The sequence below is a fragment of the Pseudochaenichthys georgianus genome, chromosome 9 (genome assembly GCF_902827115.2).
Source record: "Pseudochaenichthys georgianus chromosome 9, fPseGeo1.2, whole genome shotgun sequence".
In the NCBI taxonomy this organism is placed as follows: domain Eukaryota; kingdom Metazoa; phylum Chordata; class Actinopteri; order Perciformes; family Channichthyidae; genus Pseudochaenichthys; species Pseudochaenichthys georgianus.
Window position 1 is genome coordinate 26,696,875 of NC_047511.1, and position 24,444 is coordinate 26,721,318.

General features: G+C 40.5%; 1 protein-coding gene across 2 annotated transcripts in view; it reads right to left on the reverse strand.

Moving 5' to 3' along the window:
- The window catches only part of grid2 (glutamate receptor, ionotropic, delta 2), a 607,329-nt gene that overhangs the window by 207,078 nt on the left and 375,807 nt on the right, over nucleotides 1–24,444 (reverse strand). For both annotated transcript variants that reach the window (XR_004552792.1, XM_034091023.1), the window contains exon 4: nucleotides 24,120–24,325. Coding sequence is in view for 1 of the 2 variants with exons in the window: in XM_034091023.1 (XP_033946914.1) it covers nucleotides 24,120–24,325 (206 nt within the window). In the remaining variant the exon portion in view is untranslated. The remainder of the gene's footprint in view (nucleotides 1–24,119; nucleotides 24,326–24,444) is intronic.

Genomic DNA, 24,444 nt, shown 5'->3' on the forward strand with positions numbered 1-24,444 from the left:
CAAATCCCTGAAGGCCTCCTTCTTCAGTCGGACGGCTTCCCTGACCACCGGTGTCCACCAGGAGGTTCGAGGGTTACCGCCCCTTGAGGCACCTAGGACCTTGAGACCACAGCTCCCCGCCGCGGCTTCGGCAATAGAGGCTTTGAAGACCGACCACTCTGGTTCAATGTCCCCAACCTCCACAGGAATGCCCGAAAAGCTCCGCCGGAGGTGCGAGTTGAAGGCCTCCTGAACTTGGGCCTCCTCCAGACGTTCCCAGTTCACCCGAACTACACGTTTGGGCTTACCAGGTCTATCCAGAGGCTTCCCCCGCCACTCGACCCAACTCACCACCAGATGGTGATCAGTTGACAACTCCGCCCCTCTCTTTACCCGAGTGTCCAAAACATACGGCCTCAGGTCCGATGATACGATAACGAAATCGATCATGGACCTTCTGCCTAGGGTGCTCTGGTACCACGTACACTTATGAGCATCCTTATGTTCGAACATGGTGTTTGTTATGGCCAATCCATGACTAGCACAGAAGTCCAGTAACAAACCACCACTCCGGTTCAGATCAGGGGGGCCGTTCCTCCCAATCACGCCCCTCCAGCATTGCCCACATGTGCGTTGAAGTCTCCCAGCAAGATTAAAGAGTCCCCTTCAGGAGCCCCATACAGGACTCTTTCCAGGGTCTCCAAGAAGGCCGTATACTCTGAACTGCTGTTGGGTGCATAAGCACACACAACAGTCAGAGTTTTCCCCCCCATAACCCGCAGGCGTAGGGAGGCGACCCTCTCGTCCACTGGGGTAAACTCCAACAACGAAGCACCTAACCGGGGACTTGTGAGTATCCCCACACCCGCCCGGCGCCTCACACCTTGAGCAACTCCGGAGAAGAATAGAGTCCAACCCCTATCCAGAAGTAAGGTTCCAGAGCCGACGCTGTGCGTAGAGGTGAGCCCAACCAGATCCAACTGGTACCGCTCCACCTCCCGCACAAGCTCCGGCTCCTTCCCCCCCAGAGAGGTGACGTTCCACGTCCCCAAAGCCAGCTTCTGCCGCCCGGGTCTGGTCCGTCGAGACCCTCCGCTTTCACTGCCACCCTTCTGGCAGCGCACCCGACCCCATCGATGTTTCCCGTAGGTGGTGGGCCCGCGGGACGGAGAAGCGGAGGTGTTGCCCACGTTGCCTTTTCGGGCTGGGCCCGGCCGGGCTCCGTGGCAAGCCCGGCCACCAGACGCTCGCCGACGAGTCCTCCTTCTGGGCCTGGCTCCAGAAGGGGACCCCGGGCTTCCTCCGGGTCGGGTATCCTCACTTCTTGTTGTTTCTTTCATGAGGTCTTTTGAACCAATCTTAGTCTGGCCCCTTGCCTGAGACCAATTTGCCATGGGAGACCCTACCAGGAACACAAGGTTCCAGACAACACAGCCCCCAGGTTCATCAGGGCACACAAACCTCTCTACCACGGTAAGGTGCTGGTTCTTCAGAGAGGTGGGCAATCGTGTTCAAGCATATTATTGGTGTTCATCTGATAAACAGGTAGACAGCTTTATCCTCAAATACATAGGAAACAGAGGTATCCACAGTGTAAACAACACACCACCAAGCAGCCTGAGGAAAACAGTAAACACGTTAATAGGAACAGGAGACAGGAGACATTGAGAACTAAGGGAAAGTCAGCGAGATAAAGAAGACCGATAAATAAAAAGAGAGAGAAGATTAAAAGGAACCCCCAAGGCAGTGATAAAGTGTCTGTCTGTCAAATAATATGGTCCTTCCTTCTGACTCAGCTATCACATGTGACCATGGACGTAGGAAGCATCCTGAATGTGGGGGGGTCATTTTTGAAAAAAAAAATTATTTCCTGTATTCTGGTGCATTCTAACAGGTGGTTTGATACTTTTATGTGGCTATACTAGCATGAGGAAAATGATGGCTGCATTTTGTAAATTCATCCAGTAGTAAAGAAAGGAAACATATTTGATTATTAATTCAGAGCCATCTTTGAATTAATAAAAAGCAGTTTAAATGCCCATTTTTTGTACATTTATATACAATAATAAATATTTGTGAGTGCATTGAGAGATATTGTTGTGGAGAGTCATTTATATATAAATCGCAAAATACATTTGTGAATCCTTCTGTGAGCATTTATTAATATTGAGACTGATCTGACTCCATACAGATGTTAAGTTCACCTAGGAATGGTATCATTGACTTAAATGTTCAAATAAATGTTGCTCTTCTGTCTATATTGGTCATATGATGCCCCTTGCCTGAAATGTTTCCTGTTCAATATCCCCACTGATCAGTGGCGGCTGTTGGAAAATATTTTTGGTGGGGCTATTGATAGAGTGAGTAAAACATTTTTTTTGGGAGAAATGACCCCTTAAATTAGGACTTCTGGTGATGTAATGGCGCGTTTCCAGTGCAGCGCGGAGCTCGCTTTAATGCTGCGTTCAGACCGGACGCGATGCGAATATTCGCTTCGCTCTAAACGCTTCTATCGCATCGCTCTAGTCACTCGAGTTTCACGGCAGCTGTCAGCTGTGTTTACTCGCATCATTCAAACAAGACGCGCTGGCAAGGGAGCTACAGCTACAACAACAACAACATGAACATATTTTACCGTGATTAAATTGTAATACACGTTTCTAAATGATGCCGACGTAACAACATACTGATACCGGTTAGTAAAAACCATGAATTAATGCTTTGACAAGTCTGCAGACAGACGGCAGGCGAAAAACCTTTTAGAATGCTTGTTCCCTGAATGGAGCTTGGCTAAGCTAACGCTATATATGCTCCGACCGTCCACACTCACAAGTCACAACAACGGCCTACAGACATAAATAAACCAGCGACTGTATTCTCCATGACACAGGCAGTCTGTGGTTTGTACTTGTTTAACTTTTGTCTAGTTTCTGAACAGATCATATTTGTCCCCGGCTGTTTGAAGAGCAAGCATGTGAAACAAAAGATAGCATTTACCTGTTTGCATCCAGCTAGCCATGTGAGAAGCCTTGTTGATACGTTTTGTCTTTTTCACGAGCTTGTTGTGATATATACAAATCGGGTTGGTCCGGTCCAAGGTCTTTAAGACACCACAGAGAGCCACAGCTCCATTGAGCCTTCTATTCCCATAGCACTCAGTAGTAATGATTTTATGTGCTTTTTTAACGATAAAATTGTTACTCTTAGAAACAAAATTAATGACCTCTTGCCTTTGACCAGTATAGTGTTATCAACAGCTCCCGGAAACGTAAGTTCTAATATTACACTAGATAGTAAACTAGAATGCTTTTCAGCCATAAACCTTGAACAATTACATTCAATGATTCTCTCTTCTAAACCATCAACGTGCATGTTAGACCCAATTCCAACTAAGCTGTTGAAGGAAGTTTTTCCATTAATTAGCACTTCTTTATTAAATATTATGAATATGTCTTTATTATCAGGCTATGTTCCACAATCATTCAAAGTAGCAGTGATAAAACCGCTTCTTAAAAATCACAACCTCGATCCAGAGATTTTAGCCAACTATAGACCTATTTCTAATCTTCCGTTCCTCTCAAAGATTCTTGAGAAAGCGGTCGCAAAACAGTTGTGTGATTACTTAAAAAACAATGATTTATTTGAAGATTTTCAGTCTGGCTTTAGAACACATCATAGCACAGAGACAGCTCTGGTTAAAGTCACAAATGACATTCTAATAGCCTCAGACAAGGGACTTGTCTCTATTCTTGTCTTGCTCGATCTCAGTGCTGCATTTGATACTATCGACCATGATATCCTATTGCAAAGACTAGAGCACTTAGTTGGCATACAGGGAACTGCTTTAGGCTGGTTTAGGTCCTATCTATCTGAACGCTCTCAGTTTGTACGTGTCAACGATGAATCTTCCACGCAAACCAAAGTTAGCCATGGAGTGCCACAGGGCTCAGTGCTCGGACCTATTTTGTTCACATTATATATGCTTCCATTAGGCAATATTATAAGGAATCATTCTGTAAACTTTCATTGTTATGCGGATGATACTCAACTATATTTATCAATCAAGCCTGATGAAATTAATCATCTAAATAAAATTCAAGACTGCCTTAAGGACTTAAAAACGTGGATGACCTTAAACTTTTTGATGTTAAACACGACCAAAACTGAAGTTATTGTACTTGGCCCGAAGAATCTACGAAACAAATTATCTAAAGATATACTAACTATGGATGGCATTAATTTGGCCTCCAGTGAGACTGTAAGGAATCTTGGTGTTATATTTGATCAGGATTTATCCTTTAACGCCCACATAAAATCAATTTCAAGGACCGCCTACTTCCATCTATGTAACATTGCAAAAATCAGGCATATCTTGCCTCAAAACGATGCAGAGAAACTAGTCCATGCATTTGTTACTTCTAGGCTGGATTATTGTAACTCTTTATTATCAGGGAGTACCAAGAAGTCAGTCAAGTCGCTTCAGCTGATTCAAAATGCTGCGGCTCGTGTACTAACCAGAGTTAGGAAAAGGGACCACATTACTCCTGTTCTGGCTGCCTTACACTGGCTCCCTTTAGAACACAGGATAGAATTTAAAATTCTTCTTCTCGCCTACAAAGCCCTTAATGGGCAGGCACCATCTTACCTTAAATAACTCATTATACCCTATTGTCCTACTAGGGCATTGCGTTCCAAGAATGCAGGGTTGTTGGTTGTTCCTAGAATCTCCAAAAGTACAGTGGGAGCCAGAGCCTTTTCTTATCAAGCTCCACATTTGTGGAATCAGCTTCCAGTTTGTGTTCGGGCGGCAGACACCCTATCCGTTTTTAAGAGTGCGCTTAAGACCTTCCTTTTTGATAAAGCTTATAGTTAGGGCTGATTAGATTCAGCCCCTAGTTTTGCTGATATAGGCTTAGTTTGTCGGGGGACATCTTACTTCTTCCTTCTCTCTGTCTGTACCTGTGTACTCTCATGTTCCGATTAACCCAGCTTCCCCACATTTCTTTCTTTTTGGTGTATATATACGCCGGGATCCGGAGTCATGGATGATCCTGCGGTCCTGTGTCCTGGATCGCGAGCGCTGGATCTTGAGTCGTGGCTGTGGTCCTGGATCATCGGTCCTGGATGGATATCCTCGTGGATTCATCTTCCTATTATACACACATGCATTTCCAAACATCTGGACTACCTATGTTGCAAATGTATGATCTTTTCAATTTACACACGGCATCTATTGCACGTCTGTCCGTCCTGGGAGAGGGATCCCTCCTCTGTTGCTCTCCCTGAGGTTTCTCCCATTTTTCCCTTTAAACTGGGTTTTCTTCGGAAGTTTTTCCTTGTACGATGTGAGGGTCTAAGGACAGAGGGTGTCGTATTGTCATACTGCTATTCTGTACACACTGTGAAGACCACTGAGACAAATGTAACATTTGTGATATTGGGCTATATAAATAAACATTGATTGATTGATTGATTGATTGATTGATTGATTGATTGAAGTATTAATTCATCTCCCAAACTTCTCCTTTCAAAAGGATTGGAGAGTAGCTCTTGGGCGGACCAAGGTTCCGGCGACTCCACCTGCACACCATTCTCATCCAAATACTACGTCACCTTGGTCACTCACGAGTCTAAAAAACAACTCCTCACGTCAACGCACGTAAGCAACATGGGCGCCAACGTGAGCGCCCACGTGACCAACATATTTGACGGCGCTGATTGGCTGAAATTATGTTTTGGCGGCACAGTTTACTATTGAGACTTTTGCAACCTGCTGGTTGCTGCTGTTTCGCTCGGGGGCTCTGCCCCGTAATGATAAACTAATGCCATGGGCAAGGCCAGGCAGGAAACAAGTGACTTATCAGTAACTTTAGACATCGTAACACCATTTTAAACGAGATTGTATTGTAGATTATACATTTGTGTGATACTAATTGTATGATATTTACCTTGTTCATTAAAAATTAAAAAATTAAATATATATTTTTTTTAAATATATTTTTTTTAATTTAATATTTTTTTTTATTTTGTATCTGGCAATAGGTGGGGCGGCGCCCCTAGCGCCCCTATGGGCCGGCCGCCACTGCCACTGATTTCCTTAACATTCTGGGATGAGTCCACATCACACTTTACTCTAAACTGTAATTTCCCTTTCATCACTCACCTCAGCACCGGACCTCTCTCCACTGTCCCTGTGTTCTGCCTCTGACTCACTCTCAAGCGCCTAGATGTCAAGAGAGGTGGTGAAGTGATCATTATGTATTGAGCAGTATACTCTTTCACATTGAATCATAACAAGTCTACTGAATGTAAATACAACTGACTCTAAAGTAAATCCCAGTCTGTGACATTGGACATTTTGAAGACTCAAAGTCCCAAGCAGTAGGTAGAATATTAGCTAGTCTATGTAATGTGCAAAGAAAATAAATAGTTAACTGAATATTGGGGTGGAAATTGCCTATAAGCACTCACAACATAAACACACACAAAAAGCTTTTGAATGATAAGAAGTATAATTAAAACATAATGCACATTACCATTTTGAGAGAGAGTACCTAAGTTAAATAACTCAGAAAAGAATCTCTTATCGAACTGAGGCTCCAGTAAAACACACTGACTGCGTCTACATGGACGCCGTTTATGAGTATTATCCCGATTATTATCATATTGGGGATATGGTGTTTACATGAGAACAGAGATATCGGGTTATTCATGTTCCCTGTTTACATGATAAATACTAGTAACCTGGCATTTCGATGCCTTTTCTCATCTAAACTATTCCGTATTTGTATCTCTCTATCATGACATAAAGACAAAACTCCTCTCAATAATTGAGACGCTTTTGCCGCCGCCATCACTGTTAACTGATTAACTGCTACCAGCTGGAGACTTACTTTCCTCTTCTTTGAAAACAATGTTCTTATGTCCATGTTGTCTGGGGGAGAAAACATATCAAACCAAGAGATCGTCAGCTTTGATTTTCGCTGTATTAACCATTTCCTGAACATTTTGTGTGTGTGCCTTACCTCCGCTACCGGCGGCATCGCTTCATACAACAGATCTGAGCTGTCCAACTCCTTGAACATGCGCGCGCTATGTGAGAATTTGCCTTGGTACAAAGTAGCAGTGAAAACATGGTACGGAGTTTCATTGATTTGGGCATTCTCTCAATAAGCAAGTGGAATGGATTTGATAGTGAACCACTGACACGGCACTCTACAAACGCGGCGAGTGGATAGACCGATTCACGGACTTTCCACATGGTAAAAGTGGGGGGGTCTAAACTAATCATTTGAAAAAGTGGGGGGGACTTGTCCCATCCTCATATAATGGCTGTGACGCCCATGCATGTGACACAATGGACTAATCGATAGAAAACAAAATGAATGGGTATCTTATGTTATGTATAGCAATAAAGTCCATGAAAACCTGTGATCCCTCACTTGTGCACACCATACATAGACAAACCTAAACCAACACACACTTCCTCACACACAGTAGGCTGTCCTTATTGGTTATAATTAGTCCAGTGTGAATCCATATTATGTGTGTGTACTGTATTTATTATGACAGGTTAGCTAAACAATTGGGATTAATTATGATACAGTATTCAGTTCAGGCCGCACATCTTAAATTGATTATACGGCTGATACTTGATTTGGATAAATGTAATTAAACATAAACAATATTTGTTGCAAGATCCCCTTCCTGTTAAAAAAAAAAAAACATTTACAGAGACAGCAAAGCAAAGCATGGTTATTGGTGCAGAAGTAACTTATGTTGTCCTCTTACGGCCCGTCTACACTACAGCGTCGACAGCGTCGAAAGCTCCAATCTGCCCATTCACTTTCAATGGGGTGACGTCACGTAGCCGCGCTTTTTCGCCGAACTGAATTGTGGGTAGCAGAGCGGTCCGTCTCAGGCGTCTCGCCTGAGACGCCGGAGTAGCCAGCGCCAGCCAATCAAATCCCGTTTCCCAAAATCTGACAGCTGAAGCCGTAGCCAATCAAACCGCGTCTAAGCTGGGAGAGATATCCCGCCGTTCATTTCTATATTTCAAAAAAAGTCGGAGGAGAAACTAACTAGCGCCGTAGCAAATCACCCGGTTTTGTATGACCAGACCCTCTTCACCTACCGGGATACAAACCGGAGGAACCAGGCATGGAGGGAGGTGGCAGAGACAGTGGGGGAAACTGGTAGGTTTTCGCCTGTTTGGGGAGTTTATATATATATTGCTCGCATAAAATCCCCGGGGGTTTTTGCTTTGTATGTCGGGGGCGGGAGATTCATGTGATTGGTTGTTGGTCGTGTTGCTTGAATAAAATCCCCAAGCTCCAGACACGCCCAGCTCCAAGCTATTTTTGAAGCTGTAGTGTGGACGCTCCGTTACTCAACCTCCTCCCTAAAATAACGTTTAATGGTACTTGATAACTACGGAGCATGTAGGTTGCTACTCAACATAAAACATCATACAGCATAAATGCTCTTTAGACTTTGATCGAGACTAACACTTTTGCAATTCGCTTATGCTTCAATTAACTCTTTTATATGTTACCAAAGTCACCAAAATATTTGATTTTACACAATAAAGAAAAAGCAAGTATTATCATCATCATTATGCAGGCAACATCACACCCCCTCAGAGTCCTTTGTGTTTCCCACTGTTCAGAAACATGTGTATCTACAGGGGTTTCTGTGAGGGCAATCTTTTTGCCCTCTGCAAGAATATCAAAAACAAAGAAAAAGTGTTGATGTCAGATGCTCTTCTTAAAAGAAAATGTTGTTTGTGACTATTACACCTTACAAAGTAAGACTCTGCTGTAAAGTTAGCTGTTAGCAGGCACTTGCTCTATGTGTCATCCTACTTATTTTCTTCCACCCAGAACAATTAGAACTGCACATTTCCTAAATCTTCAATAGCATAAATGTCATTAGGGAGCAGAACAGGAATAACCGGAGGATGCAACAGCCCAGAACATGTTCCATTATCAAAGCAGCAGAGGTTTGGGGACTAAAGGAAGGGGCTAGGGAACACTTCCATTTGTTCCTTACACTTATTATTTTTGTTCTTCACTGAACACCAACCTCTCTGTTTGTAGGTGAGTGCCATCAGTTCATACAGTATATGATCTGTGGCATGAATTGACACCAACACGTGTGACATTCAAAACAGTTATTCAAGACATTGTGTTTGGTACATGAGGGTGAAAGGAGATACAGCACATGGCTAGTGAAAACTTAGACTGATAGATGGGGAAACATTGAACGGAGCTAAAGAGCAGAGAGCTAAAATATGTAAGCTGTAGAGCAGACGAAAAGTGTGTTGGGGGTCTTTGCACATACATGAGTATTAGAGTGGGGAAAAGTGGAGAGAGAAAGAGACAACAGATAAGCACATTGGCACTGTGAACAAGTGTGATGACAAGCACACACACACACACACACACACACACACACACACACACACACACACACACACACACACACACACACACACACACACACACACACACACACACACACACACACACACACACACACACACACACACACACACTGTATCATCTCTAAAGTACTTACCGGCTTCCCCATTAGTGGCTGTACTAGCGGCAGTCAATATCGCTAACCTTTGGTGGTCAACACGCACACAAAAAAACACAAACACAAAAATGTGTGCACGTCGTGCAGGCACACACATGCATGCACAAACAGCCAACCTTTCAGTCCTTTAGCAGTAATGCTCTATACTCATTGTGCTCCCAGCTCAAGATAAAACCTTAATGTCATTGCACATAACACACACACACACACACACACACACACACACACACACACACACACACACACACACACACACACACACACACACACACACACACACACACACACACACACACACACACACACACACACACACACACACACACACACCCTGTTTGTTGAGATAAGATAATGCCATCTCTGTCTAGTGATACAGTTCAAGGAGAGAGCTAGAGCCAAGCCCTTGAAGTGCCCTTTTAACTGCACATGAAAGTGGAAACATGGCATGCTCTCCCTATCTCTCTCTTTACCTGTGTGTGAACAGAATTTGAAGAATTTTCATTTTACTACTCGCATATAGTTTTTCCGATATTCACAAAACGCTGTATACACATTGCTATTATGATTGCGGACATATTTCAAATTTGCTTTTATTAGCCCCGCCCTCCAGAAATTCGGCCATTTTGAAAAATGTGCGTTTTTCATGCATTTTAAGGACATTTCTGCAAACTCCTCCTAGGGGAATGATCGGAAAAATTCCAATCCAGGACAAGTTCAGCCCCTATCCAATATGATGCTAAATTGCTGTTACGTGCTTGTGTTGCTTTTCTCTGTCTCTCTGCTGCGCAGGTTCACCTGGTCCGCCCCTGGCTCCGCCTCCCCCAGGTGTCCTAATGACATTCAGCTGGGGACTTTAAAAGGAGAAGCTGGAGGAGAAGAGGCGCTCTTTTCCTGCCCTGATGCCGAGGGATTATATCCGTGGATTTCCTCTCACCCCACGTGTGGATCCATTATTATTTTGCTGTCTTATATTGTGTGAACTCTGGAGGATGTTAGTGTTGGATTTTTCGCGGCTTTGTTTTTTCCCCAGTAGGTTGTGTTAGATCTCTGGGTAGAGGAGGGAACTCTGGGTCCTACGGCCCATGGTGTGGCTGGCCCAGGCCCCCTTCTTCCTTTTTGTACTCGCATATATGTTTTCCAATATTCACTAAACGCGGTATACACATTGCTCTTATGAATCTGGAAATATTTCAAATTGCTTTCCATTAGCCCCGCCCCCAAAAACTCGGCAATTTTCAAATATGTGCGTTTATCATGCATTTTAAGCACATTTTTGCAAACCCCTCCTTGGGAAATCTTCGGAAAAATTCCTCCAGACAGCCTATTCGATAGTCGATCCTCGACGACCCTTTAGAGAAATTTGTTTTCCTTCGAGACGGCGCGCCGACATCCGTTTCCGGGTCGCTGCCGGAGGACCTGGGACGCGAAAATTATAGAAATCTGAAACGGCTCATTTCCCAGGACCGGCTGCCCTCCCCGACAGGCTCACGGACGCGGGGGCCTGCTCATCACTGCGCGCACATCTTCGATCGCAGTTTTAATTATCTTTGCTTTTTAATTACTGATTTTAAATGCCATTTTCTTAATGTCTTTCATTTTTTGTAAAGCACTTTGAATTGCCTTGTGTTGAAAGGTGCTATATAAATAAACTGTGTGTGTGTGTGTGTGTGTGTGTGTGTGTGTGTGTGTGTGTGTGTGTGTGTGTGTGTGTGTGTGTGTGTGTGTGTGTGTGGTGTGTGTGTGTGTGTGTGTGTGTGTGTGTGTGTGTGTGTGTGTGTGTGTGTGTGTGTGTGTGTGTGTGTGTGTGTGTGTGTGTGTGTGTGTGTGTGTGTGTGTGGTGTGTGTGTGTGTGTGTGTGTGTGTGTGTGTGTGTGTGTGTGTGTGTGTGTGTGTGTGTGTGTGTGTGTGTGTGTGTGTGTGTGTGTGTGTGTGTGTGTGTGTGTGTGTGTGTGTGTGTGGTGTGTGTGTGTGTGCGTGCAGCATCTAGCATGTCTCACAACATCTTAACAAAAATACTAGAACATCTGAATATCGTTTGCATTCTCTTGAACATTGCATAACTGCTACACCATGTTCTGTGACGAGGACCCGCATGAGCAGAGTGCTTTTCTATGCAAAGCTGTGAACACGCTGAAGCGGAAGAAGAGCTATGTTGTGTTTAATTTCTGTGAATTTGTAACATATGGCTGTTACCCTCTGGTTTGGAGCATAATACAAAATGAATAACACCTGTATGTTGCATACGTACAATAACACTTTTTTTTTTTACTGGGTTGGAACAAGACAAAGCCCATTTTTATCGCAGAGTGACAAAGAGTCCTAAATATGTAAACATGTCGTTGGTTCCGTCAGGTGGAACGGTGAAATTGGTCCCTCTCATTTCCTTGCCATTCACGTACTGTGAGTATGTCATGCAAGTCATTGAAAAACAGCAAGCTGGGGTAAATGGGGTAGTCTGCCATCTCTGAGGTTAAATAAGTATGTATAAGTACGTGTTGGCCTAATGTAACACAGTGACCATCTTTAAAGAAAACAAAACTTAAGATCTTGCAGTCTGATCCCTTTTTTACTTATAACACCTTCAAGAAGATTTCTGACCTTTATGATTGATTGACTAGATGCTTTAAATGCTTTTGAATTAACACTCTTAGCCTTTAGCAAAGACAAATTGTTTAGCGATCATGGTTGCTACCCAAACAATTGTGCGGCAATTGGGCTGGCATATAACTTAGAACAATACATTGTTTTGTTGTTGTACTGCTGTTATCAAAATGCTGAACAAGTTCAAGATATTGACTTTCTGTAGAAATGTTTGTTTGTGCTTTTCGAGAACCATAAATGATAAGGCAATTTTTTAAAGCCAGTTCATGGAAGATATATAATCTCTTAAATATCATCATGCAGCCCTTTACATTTGATTCAGTGTTTGTTTCATTAACTACCTTTTGTTATACTAAAGAGTGTCCTTATGCTCCTTCCGCATTAACATTTTTCTTAACCTTTTCTATTGATTTGCTCTTCACACGCCAATCCTTCACACTCTACAGTCCGTTTATGTCTCTTTGTCTTCTCCTCCTTTCTGCTTTGCCCTTTTAACTCAGATTTCCACTGACCTCTACTAAAGAGAAGACAATATGTCAAAGTCAAAAAGGCCTGAGCAATGCGTGTATTATATGCAGGACAATCACACCACTTGTATCAATTGAAATGCATTTAAAAATACCTCAATCTTTTTTAATCTCAAGCGCTGTCTGTAACCCATGTAACCGCTCATTTTAGCTAACTCTGCGGATTCCGCAATTTCTTCCTCTATCTTGTCTTTTTCACCTCAGAACATTTTATCCTCTTTTCTTCCTAAAATGAACCTCAGTGCCCTTCTGTCACCATTCTCGCTCGCTCTCATTCCATCATGAACTCCTCCATTATTACACACTCTCCAACATGTAGTGTACCAAAGCAAAGACGTGACACGAATAACGCACAATCTCTATGTGCAACACCAAGATGAACAAAAGCGCAACAAATTCAATCAAATTACCCATACATCATCTTTTTAAGCTTTGTCATTTCCTAACCTTGAACCTGTTTCGACAATGCTTGACAAACTCAAAGCCATCTATTGCTGAGTTTCATGTGAGGTTAATAGTTCAGTAAAACTAACCCAATTGAGAGAAATGAAAACATGTTGGCCTTCATATGTCAGTAACTGTGAGCAAAAGAGGAATAACAGAGAAAGAAGCAAAGTATTATAGCTTATGTTAATTATATTCAACCAAAGTTAATCACAGTGTTACATATTTCTATGAATATGTTTCTTAAATGTTACTTTAATTTAAAAACGATTTTGACATTAAAGTGGACCTATTATGCTATATTTGAAAAATATTGTATATACCTATACAAAACATGTCTGTGAAGGTTTTTTTTCAAAATATCAAACAGATCACCCATTGTAGCCATCCTTCATACTGCTCAAAACCCCCTTTTGAAGCCCTGTTAGAGAAACGCAGATTGTGGGTCCTTAGCTTGAAAGAAGAGGAGGCGGAGCTAATGCCTGATCAGAATTCTACCGGAGATAAAGTTCAATTCGGTTGTGATAAAACGCCATCCTGTTTAAACCACGTCAAGGATCATTTCTGAAACAGTATGGAGCTCAAATGCTTTTTCTCTTGCAGGTTTATCACAAGGTGAGTTCCTTTTTTTATTTCCTGCTTTTTTAACACATGTGCTCTCCAGTACAGGTTAGCTCTGAGTGTTAGCGAGGCTTGCTAATGTAAACAAAGACGAGATTACGTCCAAAACACGTCAGGCATTGTTTCATTGTTTAAAATTTATGTTAAAAGGTGACCAGAGATCAGTACGGAAACTGCCCATGAAACAGACCCTTTCTCTGCACAGGACATAGTTCACAAATAAGAGAATATGTTTTTGAATGGAGCTATTTTACAATATCTGTGGTCAGGGAATAACTTTTATACTGTATCTAGCAAGAACATACTGTAAGCAGAGCTCTAACAAACTGATAATACGAACATGTCTTTGTGTTGACATGTCATGCATTTTTGTTTCTCTGCCTCTGTGTTGCTTTTCAATAAATACATATAGATGAATACATGTAGGCGGGAAACGATGCAGATCACTTTAGCAGAAATTGACCATACTGAGCCACATTTTAAATTAATATTGGTGATCAAAAAACTCCTGTGGCTAACAGCCCCAAAGTTCCCACCAGTCTCCCCTTTCATTGCCATTGCTGCTTCTTTTATAAGTATCTCTCTAATCAATTCAGCACCCTCATGCCAGATTATTTAATGAAACTGAAGTGCTCCTTTCGTCCACGGCTTTGTGTTTGATCAATCTTCACATTTAACTATTAAAAGGAAAACTATACATCATGTGTACATCAAAGAAATGTGTTGTATTGTATGTATATCACTTGTATTTTAATATCTGCACAGCTGATTAATTAATTCATCTTTTTTTATGTTTGTACTTGAGATGTAATTTTCTGCTTATCAAATAATACAGATAAGGCACAGTGGATGTGCTAGTGGTTGATTTTTTTACATGATCAATTGCCTGTCCAATGCTGATGCTTTGACCAAATCACATTTATTACATTAAGGTAAACCATGCTTGTACACTATTTCTTGTGTCAGTGAGTGCTTACTTATCCATAATTCCACTATTCCTTAAGTGTTTAAGATGTACTGAAATGCATGGAGTTACATTATTTGCATGCATATGGTTATAACTATTTGTGCTATTATCATCAATAACAAACAAATGTTCTGCTTTTGACCAATGCACCTGCAATTCTGGCATCAGATATGTATTTTGTATGTTTTTGGAACAGCCGGTGTGTTATACAATCATAGAATATATTGTTGAATGTCACACCTCATCCAAAGTAAACACGTTTTGCAAGCTGGTGTTAAATATCCTACAAATATATACTTACTTTGCAATTTAAATTTGTTTATGTGTTTACTCTTTTATGTGTCGTGTGTAGGATTTTCAAAGACATCTGTAGATGTTATATGAATTCAACACAACGTTTATGTTAGGTAGGTTAATGTGCTACGTTTTAAAAAAGACAAAATTACAAAAACATAAAGAACAAAATATAGATATTTAACATGCACTTATAGAGATAAAAATTGAGTAAAAACTACTTTCCTGAAGTTACAACAACAACTCAAAATCATTTACAGTATAAACACCGCTCCCAGCAGAGCCACACACCCAGACGGTAAAAACAATATTCCGCCGACTGAGTGAAAAAACGTTCAAGTTCCTGATGCTACAAATGCCTTTTCTTGAGGCTATCCCAGACACGGGAGGAGCGGAGCATAGATCATGGGGTCTTTATTATTCCCGTCTGAGTCTGGGGAACAGTCAGCAAAACACAATTAAACAGACCTGCACGTATGATAAACATCTACAAAAGTAGAAGGCTGTGCCTGGTTAGTATAACAATTCATGGCAAAAAACAAAAAAAAACATCAATCTGATAAACAACATATTGAATTGAATATAATTCAGTTTTTTTACGTTTTGTCGATTGTGCAAAATGTCAATTTGTATCTCCATGTTTTGCTTACATAAGCATTACATAACATACTCTAACATTATATAATCTTTGTGTGAGTTCAAACATCAATACCAGATCTATAATTGATTATTTTCTCGTTCTACAGACATGAAAGACAGTGATGAAAGTAGACTAAACTTAGGGATAAGCAGTGTTTGCAATGGATAAAAGCCATTTTCAGTGAATATATTATTCAAGATGTCTTATGCTGAATATTTTCCTTCATGTTTAATTTGCGACATCTGTCATCTTTGGGATAATCTCCATCCCTTTTGATGGTCCTTGAAGAGAGAAATGTCGTTTAAAGAGAATATAGTCCCAAATAGGCAATGTTTTTAAGTTATAACTCTCTCAGATCAAATAGCAACATTTATATATTCAACTTGTCTTGCATTGCCAGTATCACATATAACTGTGTGTGTTTGTGTGGCCTAGCATTACTATACTTGTGGGGACCTACATCTGTTTACACAGTCACGTGTGGGGACTCGCCTCCCTTATGGGGACAACATGGAGGTGAGGGGGAATGAGGGGAATCATTAATTTTAGGTTGAAGACGTGGTTAAGTTTAGGGTTAGGGTAAGGGTAAGGTTAAGGGTTAGGGTTAGGCATGTGTTGGTTAAGGTTAGGATAAGTCTCCAGGAAATGCATGTAAGTCAATGTAATGTCCCCTGAAGTGATGTGTGTGTGTGTGTGTGTGTGTGTGTGTGTGTGTGTGTGTGTGTGTGTGTGTGTGTGTGTGTGTGTGTGTGTGTGTGTGTGTGTGTGTGTGTGTGTGTGTGTGTGTGTGTGTGTGTGTGTGTGTGTGTGTGTGTGTGTGTGTGTGTGTGTGTGTGTGTGTGTGTGCGAGATGGATAGAAAGAAAGAAAGAAAGATAGAGTAGCTCATTCTGATTCATGGCACCATTGTCTAGTTTCTAAATACTTTTGTTCATTTAATATTCATGAACTTATTTAGTGCTACTTTTTCCAAGAAAATCTGTGATCAGTGTCAAGAGAAAAGCCCAGACTAAAACATTAAACACAGATGGACATAACATTATTGTTTACATAACATAACATCCTATAAATACCAATGAATTTAGTTTCCTCACAAATTAAAGAAAATGTATGGCAAGGCTTATCAAGGCATATTCTCCTCAGCTTAAAGGTGGGGTAGGTAATTTTGGAGAAACCAGCTCGAGTGCGCTAGAATTTGAAAATACACAACCGGAAAAAAACCGGCACTTCTTTAAGGCCCTGTCACACTGTCCCGAAATTGACACCCGATGGACACACGAATATGGAATTGTGAATTTCGCACGAAGATGGCCCCGAACCACACACGAAGGCAACATTTACATTACATTTAAGACATACAACTGCAATGAAAGTACCAAAAACAATTATGTTACAGTACTATGATACTGTACTGATATCTTCAGACTTTGTTCTTTACTTTATCCGTCTTTATATGTAGAAAATATTACGTTTTCTCCGTAATGTTGTTTCCATAACAACAACAATTTCCTGTCAACTGTCCTTCAAAATAATATATTATATCCTTTTTAGTTTCATAGAACACAAATTGGGTTATTTACATAATATATTTACATGATTTTGTTGTGCAATAAAACAACCAGATGGACACACGATAAAGGAAATGTTCAAATTCGGCTGTGATCGTAGCAACATCGGGCCATTCGTGAGGGCATCTTAAGCCATCGTATGACCGCCGGCGGAGTTTCTCATGCTCCGGCAGCAACTTCGTGAGCGGAGGCAAAATCTTTGGCATGCCAAAAAATAGCCGAAGGACCTTGCGAAGGTTAATTTTCGTGTTGAATTCGTGTGTCAATTTTGCCCTTCATAAGGCCATCGTGAGGGCATCTTGTTATCCTCGGTGCCATCGGGCATTCGCCCCGATCAGAGTGAATGTGAATGCACCGATGATAACACGAAGATGACACGATTTGACAAGATGCCCTCACGAGTACCTTACGAAGTTGCCGCTCACGAAGTTGCTGCCGGAGCCTGAGAAACTCCACCGGCGGTCATACGATGGCTTAGATGCCCTCACGAATGGCCCGATGTTGCTACGATCAGAGCCGATGAGATAAGTTTGTGCACAGATGGAAGGCTGACAGGCAGGTGGGCCATCCAGTTATTTTAGTCAGGCTTTTTACAGTACTACGGCTTCCACAGATGACTTTTTTATGGATTTTTTGTCAAAGCACTTAAGATATTCATTGCTATCGGGATGTTAAGAGCATTCCATGGCATATAACAAAAAGTGTATCTCGAGCCGGTTTCTCAAACGTACCTACCCCACCTTTAAGCTTTCCTCATATCCCACTGTAATATACACTGACAATGCAGTCAAATATACTGCGCATAACGTTCCCTCATGTATTATTCATGATAAGAATATAAGAACAACGAGTAAACCTCATACCATCAAGTTTCATTTTCTTTAAACTCATTTAGTTATTAGTTCTTTATGAGCAAGGGAGGTCCAGGAGAGCCATCTATAATTATAAGACAAGCAATATTTGTAATAAGACAATGGTCTCAGGGAAAGAAAGCCACTCTGCTCTTCTGACTCTACACAGTGGGTGGAATATGGAGATGTACAATATGTTCCAGGAAGGAGTCTTTTTGGCAGTGGCTGGCACTCTCACCCACATGTACTCGACTGAAACAAAGGCAGCAGAGCAACACAATGTTAAATAATGCAGAAAATTGAATGAGCATGTTGGTTGTGAGAGTATATCCATGTGCTTGAAAGATGAAATGCATAGATGTGAATGAAGGAAGTAATTTTACTGAGAATCCAGCAGATGTTAAACTATATTTCCTTCTGGGCTCACATCACAACAGGGACATAAAACCCATATATCACAGAAAAGCAAGGACATAGATTAATAATAAAAGTCAGTCATAAAGAAATGAGCCAAGATGCTCATGATAACTCTTATCGCTCAGCACGATTTGTCTCAAAACTATTCTTTCTCACATTTATGGGTTTGCATATGTGGTTTTTATAGGTGCAACCATCAACTGAAATAAGACACTCTGTTTTAATATAACAAACCAATATCATATAAACTTCACATTTAGCTGGCATACAAGTTTGAAAGCACATCATGTCATTTGACAATTAAAAAGATGACTTATTTGTTCAACAAAGTTATCATGAACTATAATTGTTCACATGATTAATAAGCCTTACTTAGTTCACAATACAGCACTTCACATCATCACATTGACCGAAGAGGAAGACAGAATAGAAAAGGTCAGTATTAGCTTGCTCCCCTGATTAACTTTTAAATAAGCCATGATTGCACTGTGTTACCTCTTCAACTCCCAATGTATATTTGTCCTGTTTATCTGATTACTTCTGTTGGAGGGTATGGATAATTAAAGAGACTGAAATCAAATTCAGTTTAGGCAATACACCTTCTTGGTTAAGGTTAAGGAAGGTTAGACTGAGGCACTTCCTTGAACAATCGTAAATGTCTTCCATCCTCTAATCATTGTTGAGGCATGCCATATCTCTCATCTCCCATGTGTATACCTCTGCCAACTCTTTATATTTTGCAACAGCTTCCAGTTTACATCTAACATCAGGGCCTAATGCGTCTGGCTGGGAGGGGCTCTGAAAAAAATGACCTCACAAATAACTCTTATAGAGAGAAGACAAGGTCCCAGTCATCTCTCTCCGTCTGCATATGTCTCTCTGCCTGCCAGTGTATGTCTCTCAGTCCTTGTATCTGTCTCTCTCCCCCTCCCCACATTCTTGCCATGGAGATATAGAAGCGATCATTAATCTTATCAACCAATCTTTACCGTCTCCTGACACTTCATCTCAGAAACCTCACTCCACTTGATGTCTGATTAAATTAGATTAAAATACTGCTTTGTCAACCTTTCGAAAGGGGACAAAAAAACTCTGGAAAACTAATTTGGGTTCCACTCACACACTGAAATGGAGGCAGACACTCCCATATTGAATATCTTGATAGCTAAAGCAATTTTCCACACCTATTGTATATCAGATCTCTTTGTGCAGATGAATGATTGATAATACGGATTTGTTAAATCACCAATTTCCACATGTTTTGACCCCTTCAGTGTGTTTTCAGAAAGTTTATTTAAAACTAGTGGCCAAATCAGCTCTGTTGTTTTGTTGGGGGGTCAGTGCAATGGGACATACTGTAACCTAGGTTCAGGCTGGCAGTGAATATGGTTAAATAAAACATGAATTATGCTGACATAGGTGCATTCAAAATTGACAAAATGTTATATCAGTAAAATAGTCAAATAAGAGGTGTAATGAGTGTTGTTGTGATATTATGCAAAAAAGGAAAATAACATACTTAGAGTACAATATCGTTTTAAAGCATTTCAGTTTTAATTTGTAATTGTTGTATCATCACATTTAGCCAACTCAGCTACTAGGAAGGTACATATTAAAGAGGTTTATAATCTGTAATTTGTTAAAGTCAAGATTATACAGCCAGACACAATGGTTCAACTTTGACCTTCCAAAACAACTGTAACTTACAATTAAATATTGAAAATAAATGCACAGGTGATGAATGCATTAAGGGATTTTAACAGTTTGTGTGCTCATTGGAACTAGATATTGTGTTTATATGTTCATATTCATGGGCCTATCCAAATGCTTGTGTTCATTGATGTGTATGACTCTGTTATGTTGCAGTTTCGCTTGAGCTAAAAAAGGGATATCAATATTGCTGTGCTACTGCAGGATGTGTACGTCCGATAGGCAGTTGACCTAGCCTTGAATACAAGAAAAACATTATTGATTGGTTTAAGTCTTTCTCAAGTGGTCAGAAATAGCTTAAAGCAGGTTTAACTGTTTCTCAAAGGATTCCAAGGGGATTGAAACCTTGAAACACGTTGTCGAGTTTAATTCAATGTGTTTCCATGCTAAACTTACAAAGCTAAGAATACACCAAAACCCACACGCAGCCAGAGTAACGTGCTTATACGAAAATACTGACACCAACACACTTACAGACACACAAAAACACCCATCTTTCACCCCCTCCCTGTCACGCCTCCAACCAAATTAGATTGTGATTGCTCTTTCTGAGGTCACTTTTAATTAAACTGAGATGAGAACATGACACATAGGATTAAGCCCCATCCTATCACTTCAAATTATGAATTCATAACTAATGCTAGAGCCTTTTGCTTTCAATCATGACCTCCATATAATTTATGTATAGAGCAAAAGGAACTCCCCTAATTGTCTTCTTCTTCAGAGATACAGAGCATGGCATGAGGGGGTGCATAAGTGTATATATACACATACGCCTTTTTTCCCCCTGCAAGCTGTGCTGTATATCATTAATACTGAGTTCACTACAGAGAGAGATGTTAAATAAAGAGACTAGAGGAGCAGAGAGAAATTATCTTCCGATCTCTAATGTACATTTTTATCAGCGCACACCATGTTCAGGGGCAAAATGGATCATATGTCATGGGACTTGACATGACTAGCTGGTCTGGTTAATTGGTAGAAACACAAAGAGCGTACTAAAGTCAGAAAAATGTCATGTTCAGCTGTCGTTAGCTCATTAACCTGATAGAACACTCCACATATAGATTGATACAATGGCATTTGAAAAAAAAGTACCATTTGAGACATTGCCCATAGCTAGTAGGGGTGGATGGAGGTCTGGCGTTGGAAAACCACACTCTAAAAACAAATGTCTTGGCTCAACAAAGAAAATCAACGCAACAGTTTGCATCAATGTTTATTGAGTTAAGACAACTTCTAATTAAATTGTCTTAAAGCAACAAAGTTATTTGAGTTAGGGGAGAAGGCTTTTCCTCTACAATCAGAGGTGTTTTTAATTACCACTTACTTAATAATTGGTAGCATAAACACAAGTTTTGAAGTTGATTACTCAAAAGTTGTTCCGACTAGTTTTACCACATGATTTAAAAGGAATTTTAAGTTGTATGTACTTACTTACCATCATTGTGAACACGTTTTTAAGTTGACAACCATTTATAAATTAAGTTGCTCCAAATATATTGTATTCAATAGATTTTTCATGTTTTTGCCTTTAAAGAAATTAATTAATTGATTCCACAACAACAATATTAGGCAATTCACTTTTTATTTTGAACTGCAGTTGTTTATTTCAACACATGATGTTTCAATCAGGAGAGAATTCATTTAGTTTGAACATTTATGGACACATGCCATATGATAAGGTATGAACACCTGCAATCACAGCTGACTGCAGGAGAGAGGAGAACCATTTTATAGTTTGGCTGCAGCACGTTGATTGGCTGCTGGAGAATGAGGTGAAATGTAATAGGTTAAAGAGACCGCCTGTGATGAGCTGATTATATGCAGCTGCGGAGTGGATGTATATACACCCAGTCTTCCTGAAAGAACTTGCACTGAGCTTCATTTAAATCTTGACAAAAAAGATAAATAACACAAATTGAAATTGCCCCACAAATAATAAATAAACACATTAGCCATATGGGAAATGGGGACACAGCAAATACATGCTGCCATCACAACGAAGTTAGAGGCCTTTGCATATTTAAAACCAGTGCCAAATGTGTAAAATCTGTAAAGTTTTTGTAAAACTGCAGAAACAAACTCTCAATGGCCACCAATCTGCAGATCACACACATCCATTTTACAACATATGTAACAAAGATGTTTGCACTGCCGACAGTCATTATTTTAAACAGCATGAACACATTTAACGCAGAATGCTTGCTCATTCATTGGTTCCCCTCGACCACGATGGTTGCCATCGTATGGACAGATCCTGGGTGGACCGGTCACTGATGAAGGCGATATTCATGTCCTTTTGAAGCACATTAAATAATAGGATAGCGCATAAGAGATAATGAATTAGGTAATTGCATACTTTTTAAACTGTCACTCTTAGCTAATTCAGAGCCATTATGCTGCTAAAGCAACGCTGGTATTGTTTTCATCTATTGAGTCTGCATGTGTGTGTCGTCATGGCAATGTGGTCCTGAAGACACACATAGGTGCTTTTGAGTACTTTGCCTAGTGTTTAAATGCATGTGCATTGTTAGCAGGTTCCATACAATACTTGAACTGGTTAAGTGCAGAGCAGAAGCCACTTTTCAAATGTTACACAATCCTTTTCCCATGCCATTGCTGTCAACACCTATCCATGCTGAACGTTGCTAAGATATTATTGATTGGGGTGTGGCCACAAGTGCAATATGCTTCAAAATGTAACTGACAGAGAGCAGTGCTTTTGTCCTGTGTTTTTACACTGTGCCCGTGGATTTTATTTTATTTCAAGATGTTTAATTACGTCACTAAACTCCTTGAAAAGGTCCTCTTCCTTTTCTCCAAGGTACACGACAAGGCAGCGGATGGCAATAGTTCTCTGCATACTTCAATTGTATTGTGTTATTTTCGAAAAAGGAAAAAAAGAGAAATTACCTAAATTAATATATTCTGAATGGGTGACTGCCAACAACTTGCATTTCAATGACAACTCTAAATAACGATCCTACCTCAAGAAGCATCCTTGATCTGCTTCACCGAGATTCATTTTTAATAAAAAGCGATATCACAATAGTAACCAAAGTATTTTTACTCTCACAGTAGCCTCTCCTACTTTGTATCCTCTCACAGAACTATTCACAGTTCAAAGGCTGCTAATTTTGGTCAAACAGCAATTTGCCTATCCAGTGCAACTACAAGGCTATCTACTGTATTTGATTTTGAATGACAAAAGATGACACTCACCTTAAAATGTCCTTTGTATATTTCTATTTGTCTTAACTGTCGGAACTTGTCCAGGCATGTTAAGTGGGAGTGGACTTGAAATCCTTAACTCAAGGTGTAGAACAATTAAGTTATCAAGTCAATTGCATTACTGACTACAACTTGAATTTAGTTTTAAGTCAATTAACGCAGAAATCAGAGTTCAAATTACACACAATATTAAGTTGATGTAATTACCAACATTATTACGTCAACACAACTTATACATTAATGTTTGCAACTTAAAATATTTATCTAAATCAATTAACTCACATTTTTATCTTGCAACCATGCATTTAATTAAGTGGAGGTGAAAGGTCGCCTGAATTCGTTTTTAGAGTGCAGGGTTTGGTGGCTGTTTGTATTAGGCTATCTATAGCAATCTCCATTAAGCAAGTGGAGAACTCCTAAACCCCACAGATCACACCTCGTTAGCTTTCCAAAAGCCCAGGGAAAAGCCTCGATGGATATACAGTATTTACTTCTTTTGGCAGATAAGCTGCAGTGGAGATGTATGAAATGGAATGAAGGCATTAAGATCAATAGGAGATGCTAACCTCTCAATGTATATGTATATGAGAGTGTTTTTAAGTTGACTTACAGGTGTTATCACTTTACTCTCAATTGAAAATCTGGTAACAAAAAACACTGTCCTTACCTCAGTGATGAAAGCCTTAGCGGTGGCTGGGCTCATGAACAACACCGCTCTGCGCAGCGTGTCCCTGTAGCGATGCAGCTCCTCCACACGCATTGTTCTGAACAGACTAGTGATCATCATGTTGATATTAGATTCCACCTTCTGTAGGGACACGTCCATTCCCTGCTGAGAGCTCCGGTCAAGGAAATCCTCAATACCACGGATATCTGGAGGAAGAGAGACGAAGACAAATGTTGACCTCTATTTTCTAGTGTACAGGGACAATTATTTCATCTGAAAATGTGATGCATAAAAAACAGGGCAGATAGAGAGATAGACATACGTC